Source organism: Siniperca chuatsi, linkage group LG12 (assembly GCF_020085105.1).
Source record: "Siniperca chuatsi isolate FFG_IHB_CAS linkage group LG12, ASM2008510v1, whole genome shotgun sequence".
NCBI classification, from domain to species: domain Eukaryota; kingdom Metazoa; phylum Chordata; class Actinopteri; order Centrarchiformes; family Sinipercidae; genus Siniperca; species Siniperca chuatsi.
The window spans coordinates 27,062,388-27,075,015 of NC_058053.1; the positions used below are offsets into that span (position 1 = coordinate 27,062,388).

Below are 12,628 nucleotides of genomic sequence, written 5' to 3' on the forward strand. Positions count from 1 at the left end.
TAAAAGATAATTACTTTTTGACACTTTTATTCATCTCACTCTGTGCATTGGAGAGGTCAGATGCTTGTCCTTGTTTATGTGTGAGCGTGTGTTATCTTTGTTTAAACAAGTCCACTGAGCACTACTTCTCATTCACTCAGTTGCTCACAACCACACTTGGGAGTTTCCCAGTTCAATCACAGTCTTCTTCTGTTGTCTTTGGGCTGTTCCAGTGAAGCAGTTAATTATTAAGCCATGCAGAGGGCACCTTGAAAGTCATTTTTTAGGAAAGAAGTACACGATCCCTCCATTCTACATAGAGTTTGCTTATATTTATCTTAAGAAAAATACACTTTTCAAATGAAATTCATGTATAATTCTGAAACAACAGAAGGAGACACTTAGTATGTAACATACATTTAAACATTTAAACATCATACTTCTTGGAACATTATTATTAATTAATGGAACTATTGTTCCTGTATTGATTTCAGATATGTAAAAGTTGTAGATGATTTTGGTCACTTTGTTTACAGTAAGGTGCAAAAAGTCTAATATCACGACTGAGCATACGTTCTGCTTCAAGTAATTATTAAAATATTTTTAGACTATTAAGGTAATTGAAGAGGCTAATTAAAAACAAAGTGCAGTAGGTCAAAAAAACAAGCACTACTTAACTATTCAACCTTTTGTTGCGTTATGCAGGTGTTGGTGTGTCGCTAATCCAGAGAAAGGCTGCTGAGTATCGTCTCGACGAATCAGGCAGAGGTCTTATCAGCAGCAGTGGAGGGAGGGGTGGAGAGAATGAGAGAGGGGGAGAGATTGAATCACATATATTTGGATTGGGGGGGGTGATAAGACAGAAACCATTAGATGAACTGAGGAGGCTGAAGAGAGATTTAGACGAATGCTTTGTTCGAGAGAAAGAATGTGGCCATCTGCTGTGAGTCAGGTTTACTGCAGTCCGTACATCCAGCAGGTATTTTAAGAAAGCAGTGAACAGGCCTACGATACTTAACCGTTTCCCCCAGCATTCACGTATCACTGCGAAGTATGGAGGGATGTGTTTTGTGTAGAAAAGCAACAGCACGGACCAAGAGCACACGTTTCACACTACACGCAGAGGCGTTTTCTTCATAATGACACTCATAACTTATGTTCAGTTTATGTAATTACAAACATTACCGAGACTATAATTGTAGTGTAATGCTTGTGCTTTCCCTCCTTCGTCTAGTTTTAATGCTAAGCTAGGCTAAACACATGCTTCTTGCATCCAGGTCTGTACTTAATTCACAGACATGAGACTCAATTTTCTCATCATACTTTCAGAAAGACAGCAAATAAGCATGTTTGCCAAACTGCTCCTTTAAATGTCATCTGTAGATTAATGATCATTGGTTCGTTATATTCCACTAATGATCAGTACTTGTGTCTGCCATGGCTCTTGGGGTGGCAGTGTCGGTCTGTTGGTTGGTCTACCAGAGTGAAATGTCTCAACTGTTGGATGGATTGTCATAAAAGTTTGTGGAGACATTGATGTCCCTCTCAGGATGGACTGTAATAACTTCACAGTGCGTTCACCTGCATGGCTGTAGACTTCTTCCCCCACCAAGCCCCATAATATAATAGACTGGTGACCTGTCCGACGCTTCTCTGACCCAGTGCTAAAACTGTACATCAATGGCCAACACCATGAACAAGACAAATAAGTCAAAGTTAATTCCACATACAGACAAAGGGCTACTCATAGTCTAATTTTCTATATTAATATTAGGCATGACATTTGCAAGCTATGGACAGTTGTATCTGTTCCAAATATACTGGCATTAAAAAAAGGGTGGAGGACCTCATATGATTTGCTGGCACCTTGCAGACATGCTGTGAGTTCCAGATAATTCATGTTTCTTAGAGGAGCTTTACCTGCCACACTGCACAGAAGCCTTCTTTACCTTCGCTAATTCTCTCTCGCTGATCGAGAGTACATAATCCAGCATGACAGGCATGTCCGGGCTTCTCCTTAGTTTACTTGACACAAAGTGTTCAGCCATTCGTACAGTTACACCACATGCACCGTCCTCACACTGTAAAAGTGAGATTTATTTGAAATCACGTCTACAGAAAAGGGTAGGTCTCGTTTATTTATGGGGTGAGGTGACACGGGAGCAGAAACGGCCGTCTGCCCTTTTAATACCTAACACCAATGTGACTTTATCTAGTGTTGTGACACAGATCCAGCTCTAACCAGAAATACACCTACAGGTGCACCTTTACTACTTCATAAACATACAAAAAGCCTGAGCTTAATGTTCAGGAGGACAGAGAAGGGCTTAATAAGAACAAAGGAGAAAGGCAAAGAGAAGGTGTCGGAGATTGTAAAAGAGAGCAGTGTGTGATTGCTTCAGTGACTCTCTGGCTTCCGAGAGAGACTTCCCCGATGAACACAATACTTTCAGATGCCTTTCTGGGTTTCGTCAGAATGATGCTGAGTTCATGTCCACAGCAGATAAACCTGGAGACATAGTTTACATGTGAAAAGGTCTGTTGCACGCGCTAGCCTTTTCAGGTCATTTAAAAAGTTGTCCACCCAAAACTGAAAGGCAGCAGTAGTATGAAACATGAATACATCTCGTTATTGGGTATTACAGTGGTCATCTCAAAAGACGTGGGACAGGCCGACAGAGCCCGGTTACTCTGCTTGCTTTTAGCAGGTCCTTCTCTCCATCACTTATTTGCCGTTTCAGTAGAACATAACACACAATTTTGTTGTTCTCATCTACATATTTTTGCTTTCAGACGACTGTGCAAGTATAAAATAGTGATTGTGGATCATAAATACTACCCAGAATGGTACCAATGAGACTATTTCATGCTCGCAAAGTCGTCTGAAAGCATAACTACAGATCAGTGACTTGTGTTGAGCGAGTTAGAGGCAAAAGAAAGTTGGCTTCTTGTTTCAGCTGCACAGCATCCAAATTTATCTCACATAGCATAATTCATCTTTTTTTTTTAAACGTTTTGTTCCTTGTCCACTACAAAGCAAGACAGCCGTTTTCAGCTTTGTCCACATGAGGCAGGTATTCCTGATTTGACATACCATCCTGGTAGCAGAGTCACTGTAAGATAAGATAATCCTTTATTGGTCCCCAGAGGGGAAATTCAGGTGTTGCAGCAGCACAAGGACAGAAATAAGTACAGATACATAGAGAAAGTAAAAAATAAATACGTGTGTAAATATACAGTGTATATATAATAAGTATATAAAATAAAAATAGAAACTATACAAGAGCAATTCAACTCAAAATTACAAGGCAAGCTGTATACATACAGTATGCCCACGACCAGTGTTGTACTTGTACTGCAGTACTGTCTCCAGTGACACCGTGCTGTCAGTAGTAGCAGCAAAGTATAATATACATAAGAGTAATATGACACCATATGTGATTAAATAATTATACTTGTAGTGTTTGTCTGTATTAATATAATCTAGAAATATGATGTACTAGATTATGGAATAAAACAGTATAACATTAACATACTACTGTATACTATAGTAGGGGATATAAAATAAGGTGAAATGTAGTATACAGTATAGTAGTATAGTACAGCAATGCAGCATACTTTTTAAGATACCGACAACGCTTCGGACGAGAATCTAAAATAAGATTTTTCAAAATTTCATTCAGTTTTATAAAGATGAGACCAAAGACAGAGCAAGTCAGCCAGGATTCAGCAGAAATCTGTGAGCTGAAACCGAAACATGGCGAATACTGCTTGCATCAAGGCGCGCTTCACTGAAGAGTGTAAGTTCACGTTAATGATCTATAAAATAACCTTTGAAATACTAAATAGTGAAGCACAGAGAGCCTCGGATGTCAGAGGAAACTGCATATATAAAACTCCTTCACCACTTATAATGTAATCACCAAACACAGTCTCCGCTTCCTGGACATCCATCTTCATGGTAGTCCCCGCTCTTAGCCTGCTCTTCCGCATGCTGTTCTGTCACGCTGGCTCGACTCCTTTTCTACAGTATACAGAGGCTTTCGGCGAGCCAGGAATCCTGATTAAATGTTCTCTCCTTAGAAACCGGGTATGTTGTCGTCCCTCTTCTCATAAAAAGTAGTGATGGAAAACTGGCTTGACGGATCACAGCATACTCCTAAATGAAAGTTTTTCATCGTAGCTCGTCTAACAGTGCACCGGTACCATTTCTCTTCATTGCCACCAATTATGGTCACATGTGTACAGTTGTTTCTGTGTGACTGACTGACTGTGTGTGTGTGTATGTGTACACACATGGTACATGGTCATTTATATCCAATCGCAGTCCCTCCTCTGTAGCGCTCAGGAATCCGTCAAACTATGGCGCTCCCTCCAGACGCCAGCCGGCTGTTGTCATTGTTGATTTGTTTTTATTCTCCCTCTTTCTTGTTGCCTTTAGAAAGCAGAGCAGTTTCACTTTGAGCAGGCAGCTGTAACACAGCACCTCAGTAATCAAGCCGCACACACACACACACACACACACACACACACACACACACCCACACACGCACACAAACGCACAAACACCCTGCACACAGCTCAGACCGAGGGAAGTGGGTCAAATGGTTCGTGTCTTGGCAATGGATTGGCCAGCAGGGGCCTGACACACACACACACACACACACACACACACACACACACACACACACACACACACACACACCAGCTTGTTTCTCGTCAGCCTGTCCGGAGGTCTGTCTGACGAATAGGTCAGCCCTCTGAGGGGATGAGAGAGAAAAGCTAGCCAGAGAATGAGCAAAATTCATCATGTGCCATCGCCTACTCACTTCCCCTCCGTCTCCCGTCTCCCTGATTTCTTCACTCTCTCCTTTTCCTTCTCTGTACGTCTGTCTTTCTCTGTATCCCTCGGCTCTTCATTTCCTTTTTTCTGCCCCTTGTTTTCTTCATCTTTCTTTCCTGTCCTCCTCCAAAGTCATAAAACTACATCACTGTGTGTGTGTGTGTGTGTGTGTGTGTGTGTGTGTGTGTGTTTACTGTTTCTATTAGATTGTTGTGACATCTTGTCCTTAATGTAAATCCACTGCCAGGTCTTGCACATACAGTAGCATAACACACACACACACACACACACCTACTGTACAGCTCTGTGTGGTGTAGCTATGGTAGCATGGCCTCCTTCCACTGCAGGCTTTGACTCCCAGCAGGAGGAGCAGGCATCACTGTGGAGATCACATCTGTTTATCGCCTCCTCCCTCCCTCCCTCCCTCTCTCCCTCCCTCTCTCCCTCCCTCTCTCTCTTTCAGCACTAACTTTCTCGCTGACTCTAATTCTCTTCTGGTTTTCCCGTATTTATTTCTAAAAGGTCCAGCTGCTCCGCATGAAGATACACACATCTGTGGAGAGCGCTGCCTGTAAAGCGTGAGGGAATAAATAAACATGTAAACAGTAGCAAGGGGATACTTTTCCCGCTGTATGCAGGAAACTGCTGTCGCCATGGATACTGGTAGATTCCTTGCTGGCCCAACTTTTGATTTACTGTATATTGTTGTTTCCATACAAACACATAACATCCTCAAAACAATGAGCAAATGATACAAAATAGACATTTCACTCTTTATTTATTTATTTATTTATTTATTTTTTAATTGATGAGTCCATGTATGGCATTGGGTACCATTCATGTGAATTTGGTAACAAAATAAGATTTTTCATTCTTTCATTTAAATTTTTAACATCACAACTTACTCTGTCATTTTTTGCGAAACACACCATGAAATGGCGTTGTAAGGAAAGAAATTTCTGTGCACACAAATACAAACGTTCATTAAATCCACTGTGTAAAATTTGTATGTGATTGCAACATACTTCTTAGATACTCCGACTGGAGTGAACCAAAACTGTTTTGTATTTTCAGATCCTGCATACAGTGTAGAGGCTTTAAGGCGCAGTGGTCTGCCACGCCTGAATTTTCAGCGGCAGGGCAATCCCCTGTGCATAATATTGCCCTTATGGATGTCATAAGCTGATGCCAAGTATTGGTATCAGGACATATTTTAAAGGATCGGTACCTTTCTGTACTGTACTCTGCTGCTGGTGTTGCTCTCCTTTAGGACAGCCTACAGTGCAAGCCTTTCGCTGCATATGCAAGAGAAAATTAGAAAAGCATTTGGCCGCACCGTGCGACACGAGGCTAATAAATCCGTTATCTATCTGTGATATATGTGAATTAAAAAATGACTTGACTTCTCCATCTTTCATATTAGCAAAGAGCAGCGTACAAAGCTTCTCATTTTTAGCCGGCGCTGCGGTCTCTTTCACCCGTTCAAATGACGAACGTCGCTGGCGGCGTGTCATATCAGCTGTCGCTAATTAATGTTAATTCGGTGCGTAACTTGATGGCAGGCCAAAAGAGAACTTGTCTGTTTAAAGTGCTCTCTGCAAGCCGGCGTCTGTACTCGACCAAAGATTGTGAAGGAAGGACATCCACTCTGTAACACCATGTGTGTTTCTGTCGTTCCTGTAAGTTCTCTCTTAAAACGATCAGCCGATCGCGTCACGTCCAGTTAAACTTTCATTCATATCAAATCAATAATTTAAGCTTAAAACGTAGGCTAATACTTTTGAATCAGGACCTTTTTTTTGAAGTAGCTCCTGAAAAAGTAGGCGTGTCAGATTAAGAAGGCTACAGCTGTTAATTGAATGTGTCAGATACATTTTTAATCAACATTTAGCTAAATATAAGTATCAGATCGGACTCTGTACGGGCAGATACCCAATAATAAAGGACTCGGACTGGGAGCCAAAGAAAAGTTGACATCTCCTGTTGCCCCATCTATCGTATCAGTATTTTCCAGCAGTAATTCTGACACGGTCGAAACTGACTTGACGTTAATGCAGAGAGGATGTCGGTGCCTGCTGTACAATAATTGTTATTAATGTTGCATTAAATGGATAGGTCTGGGTCCGGACCTCAGGGAGGAGCTTTAAGTTGGGTTTTCCATTTTGCATTTATTAGTTCATATTGTCGGCAGTCAGTTAGTAGAATAGAAACGCTGGTTGAATTTTAAATGAAGCTCATATTCTTGTTAAAGCAATAACACATTGAGCTGAGATTACTTTATGTTGTAGTTTTTCAGCTGAATCAGACAGACGTGAACACAATTAGGTTGCTGAGAGTTTTATTGTTGTTGATGAAATTTGACAATAATATTTCCACAGTCACACTCTAGTTATATACAGTGTTGCACAGTGTGTTGTTGCATATACCTATACCGTTTTTTACAGCCCATCCTGCAGTCCTGTCTGTCTCTTCCTCCTCTACCTTTCTCATTTTTTGGTTATTCATTCCCTGCTACTTACACTTTGGCCACAGGATCAATAGCATCCTGTTTGTTTTGACTGCTCTTCGCACACACACACACACACACACACACACACACACCCCAACCAACTTAGAAGCAATGAAAGTGGCTTCCCTGCAGCAGTTTTTCTTAGCTCAATAAAGTTGGTTTGGTGATTTGCTTCTCATTTGATCAAGTATCTTACATAATCTCCAGCAGCAGTTACGGTGACGGACATAAACAGCAAGCTCACCAGATGACATTAAATGTGGCAGGCTGCAATGCCCTTAAGGTAGCCACTTATCCGGCTTTAGCAGCAGTAGCATCTTGTTAGCGCTAGCCCACGCCTTGTGCTTGTCCTCAGAGGATTAGCTTAATGTTAGCGCCGAGGCTCGCAGCAACACAAGTGGCTCATGGTTTCAACTCGGAGCTTAAATAAATGTCACTGCGTACATGGAGAACAATACAGTAACTTTTCATTATAGTTCACATGAGTGTGTGTGTGTGATTGCATGCTGCCCTATCACATCTTTGCAGAAACAACTACTCAGTCACATTTTCCATCCCATTCAGTGTTCTGTCCATAAATCACCTCCAGCAGCAGCTTACCTCACTGGGAGTGTGGAATATTTAGCTTCCATAAACTGTGTATTGAGCATGTATATTTTGGCACAGCCCGGCTATTTCGGTGGGAGAGACGGATATTAAAAGTTAATACAGTTAAGTGCGCTTGGTGATGCATTTATAGCACATGAAATTGAGACTGTGCTCAAGCAGAAAGGTTATGTATATGATCTATAGCTCTCTGGTTGGCTTCAGCCCTCCAAACATCTCAGAACAACAGCTGCCAGGAGTGAATGAATGAATGGATCAAAGGATTGAGAGATTGAATGGAAGGATGAAAGTGATGAAAGATGGGATAGGCTACGTTCAGATGTTCATACTGAAGGCAAACCCTTATTGTTTATCAAATCCAATCTTTCCGATTGACTGTCTGGACTGTTATTTGCATGTAAAACTAGTCAGATTTGAGTTGAGGCAGCATTAACCACTCTCCATCTGTTGCTGTGTTAATGAGGCAGACGTGCACATTAGCTAGTGATGCCTTTTTAGATAGAGAATGGAAACATAACCCCTTGCTCTTCACGCTACAACAATATCAAATATGTCTTCTGTCCCATCAGGGTATCTGCAGGTCTTTAAAAAGTCTTGAAAAGCATTTAATTTAGTTTCCTCAAAAAAGGCCTTAGAAAGTATTCAAATGTCTTAAACTGAAAGTGGGATTGTTGTGACAGTGGATTGTGCTGCAATCATCAGCTCATCATAATGCTCGATGAAGTGTGTCGATTTTAGCAAAATAGTTTAAATGAATTAATGATTTTTATATCGTCAGGAATTATTGTGATGTATGGCTGGGAAAATCTGATACAACAATAAGTAATTCTAGACCATATTGTCCCTACTTTTCTATCATAGTAGTTCTAAAATTGCATTATGGGGTATAAAAAATATCTTCAAAAGTATTAAATTTAAGTTGGTGAACCCTGCAGAAACCCTGCACATCCAGCTACAACTTCAGTGTCACTCCACACGTGACGAGGACTGAGACACATTTCCAAAGACGCAAAGTGAATCTCATATCAGACCACCTGTGATTGTGATAAATTTGCAAAAATTGGTTTACATTAGTTCTTTCGGCTGTTCAGAATAAACATGCTGAAACATCTCATTCAGGCTGCCAATCTGAATATACAGTAATCAGCTGGAGAGAGGCACGTTATGGAGGGAGAGACTTGCAGTTAAACTTTTAATTTATGGCAGAAAAGTGGGAGAAATAGCTGGTGGTGGAAAAGGAAAAGGATGCAGAACGGTTGTCCCAAGAGAAAAGTGTATGTGATGCAATTGTCAAAAGTTATTAAAGATTTATTTCAGCGCTCCACAGTACTGTAGCTTTTGTTAGCCACTCTGTGGGTAAATGTTTCATTTAAATGCTCTGCAATCCAGCAGTATGATGCAGTTTAGTAGATACACCACCTGCCTTCCATCCTTGCTCCGTTCAACCCGTTTTACATGACAGAACATTTTACCATTTGCATCAGAGAGACAGTGACAGAGTAGTGATTTGTCTAAGCAGTTTTTTTTCTTATCCCTGTGTACGTCAACACCCTCATCTTCTCCTCTGTTTTATCCTTTAAAAACAAAAATGAATGTAGTTTCTTTCTGCTATTTGTCTCATGAGAAGACGGGCGTTGTATGGTGGTGTGTGTTTTTTCCTGTCAGTCATCTCTCCCCAGCGATTCCTCTAAACAGCCAGCCTGCGTTGTTCTTTTCAGCTTCAGTAACCCCCTCCATTAACCCTCCTCTTCTTTAGGAAGCAATTAAAGTGGTAGATGCTTATTGCCAGGCAGCAGTAAGGTGATCTAAAATAATGGGATGCATACAAACAAACATCACTTGAACCAAAGGAGAGGCAGAGACTTGTTGCCAATTTGCATATGAGACAGTCCTGCAGATGAGTCATCATCACGGTTTTTCAGGAGTGCGACCATTATGCTGTGCTATGCATTTTCCATTTTCCTCTCTGCTAGCAGTAGGAGCTAAGCTACAGAAAGCCCTAAGGTAGGCAGGACCGTCTGAAATGCCGAGGTGTAGAGCTGGGAAAGCTTCAGGGTTCAACTACGAAGAAAGATCGATGTGGGGGGGAGATACAAGTGTTTCAGAGGTGTGGTGTAAAGGTTTCTTTCAACATGCAGCATGTTGTCAGTGGTGCCACAGTGAACTTCTGCAAAATAAGGAAGGGCTTGCCAGTTTTATGACATTATAATGAGGGTAAGGGCAGGAAAAAGGTCAAATCCGACAGGGTTTGCCATTCTGTGCCAAAGAGCTCCTGGACCTCATAAATGATGAAGTCGAGAGGGGGAAAGAGATCCTTATATATTTCTAAATGTATAAAGAAATGCCGGCAGCAGCTCTGGTTGAAGACAATTGGCCGTGTTCTCAGTTAAAGACTCTTTCTGATTGGTCGAGGCGCCTGCACAGTCGGGGTGGAACAGGACCTGTGGACCTCCCACGTGCTACGCCCTCCTGGTGAAGCCCATAGCTGGCAGGTGAAAAGAAGCGGCTGGTCACACCATGTGTTATACGCGGTACATTGGGGAGTGGGCGGAGCGTACAGCAAGTATCAATACCACAGATAGTTGTTTTGAGTATCAATACTTTATAATAGGATTGATACCAAAAAAAAACAAAAAACATTTGTCTCACATTAGATCACTTTCTGGGCACATGAACAATCTTCTGCTTGCACTCTTTGTTTCACTGCTGCTGTCACTCGAACTTTAGTTCAGCATTTACATAATAGTATCAGTATGGATATCTGCTTCTGGCCCTGGTATAACATGGTATTGCATCTCCCCTACAGCACATGACTATTTGCCGCCCTTTCAAGGCCAACAGTAGGATTAGCTGGTTTTGTTATTAAGAAAATGTATTTCCAGGTCTGCAGAAATAATAATAAATTAAAAAAAATGTCCTACATACATGATGCACACATTGTCATCTTTCAGATTTTAATGGAGATCCACTCTCTCCTCAGTTGTAGAAAAATAATCATATGTTTTACTGCAATATATGCTCATCTCCATTTCTCTCTCTCTCTCTCTGTGTGTGTGTTCTCAGATCTGAAGAGGGAGGCCAGCATCTGCCACATGCTGAAGCACCCCCACATTGTGGAGCTTCTGGAGACGTACAGCTCAGATGGGATGCTCTACATGGTTTTCGAGTTGTAAGTCTCCGCTCGGCAAATATTCCACTTAGCATGATTGAACATAGAAGTCCCTCAGACCAATACACACGAGGGTGAAAGAAAAAGACCATACCTGTAGGAGATATTAGGGCGTGGATGGCACAATGGGTTGCATCTACAGGAGAGTGTGAGGATGAGGTGGTGTTGGGAAAGAGGACGCGCAGTCGGGCGATAGAAAGGAAGGAGACAGAGAAAAGGATGACAGCATTAGGAGGGCGGTTGCAGCTATAGCAGGACAGAGAGAAAGCGAACCCTGCGGTGGTTTTATATAATCGGCACTGATATGAGAAAGCTTGTTAGCTGAGGGTGGGGGTGGGGTAAGTAAAAAAAAGGTTGGGGGAGACGGTGTGCAGGGGTGAGTGCAGTACTATATATATGAGGGGAAAGAGATGAGATTAAGATTTCACTCTTGCTGCTACCTCCAGCCTCTCTCAAAGCTACGCCTTCCCCGAGCTCCTCCCAGCCCGCTCTGTATCTTCATCTTCGATCCTCTTCCAGAACTAATTCCTTTATCATTTAATGCTGTTATCGCTGAACAGGAAAGTGCTCGGGTTTGGCTCACAGTTCTATCACACGGTTCGGTGCAGGGGAGAAAACTTTCAAGGAAATGCAAGCGAGCTCCATTTAAAGGGATTTTCGTGGCTTTGGAGCTCATTTGTGCACAAGCTTCTGTTTCATACACACACTAATGCACACATGGGGAATGCAGGTAGATCTGAGACTTTTTCTCTGAGCGGTGCGGCCCTTTGAGAGCAGAACAGATAACTGAGTAAACATGGTAGATAAATGCGGAGCGCTTCATGTGTCTCCATATCTTCCAGGTCTCCCTCCTGGCTAATCAAGCAGGCTAACATGTGAGCTTATTGAGGCAATAGGAGCAGAGAAAATATGGATGTGCTGCAGCCAAGTCCTACATAACAGCCCTGTTTAATTGGTGCAGAGGCTTAGAGACAATAAAGAGTAGGTTACAGTAATTGGAGGATGATTGGGAACAGAGCAATAATGAGAGACAGAATCTGCTGTAGCTAAATGACTGGGTCATAATTTAGTAAGTGTGTGTATCTGAGGATTGTATTTCAGTCCGCTATGTGTGTGTTGTCTGAGTAAACGGCCAGCTAAACATGCTAATGGCCATCCAGCAGCTTATTGATTGCGAGGTGCGACACTTTTACTGAGCATGCAGACATGCTGTCACCTCCGGCTAGAACCTGGTTTTAACTGGGCTGCGAAACCGTCACTGTTAGAGCCATAACTTTACTGTAAATTACTCCGGAGGGATTTTGTAAATGTAAAAGCATTAAACCTCACCATTAGAGCAACAGCTTCTCCTCCTGAAGGCTCCGTTAATATTGCGGAGCTGCACGACTGTGTGCAGATATTCCCATCTCTCTGAAAAGATCCCTCTGAAAACAACATGTTTGCCCACAGTTTTAAAACTTGAAGTTGCTTTGGCACATACGCTTACTGAGTTTATCAAAAGATTAGCTGATGTTATTGGGTA

The 12,628-nt window shown here is 41.9% G+C and overlaps 1 protein-coding gene across 19 annotated transcripts in view; it reads left to right on the forward strand.

Annotated features, from left to right (window-relative positions):
- caska (calcium/calmodulin-dependent serine protein kinase a) overlaps positions 1–12,628 on the forward strand; it is a 120,588-nt gene that overhangs the window by 46,415 nt on the left and 61,545 nt on the right. For all 19 annotated transcript variants that reach the window (XM_044216257.1, XM_044216256.1, XM_044216260.1 and 16 more), the window contains exon 3: positions 11,001–11,106. In XM_044216257.1, the coding sequence (XP_044072192.1) occupies positions 11,001–11,106 (106 nt within the window). The remainder of the gene's footprint in view (positions 1–11,000; positions 11,107–12,628) is intronic.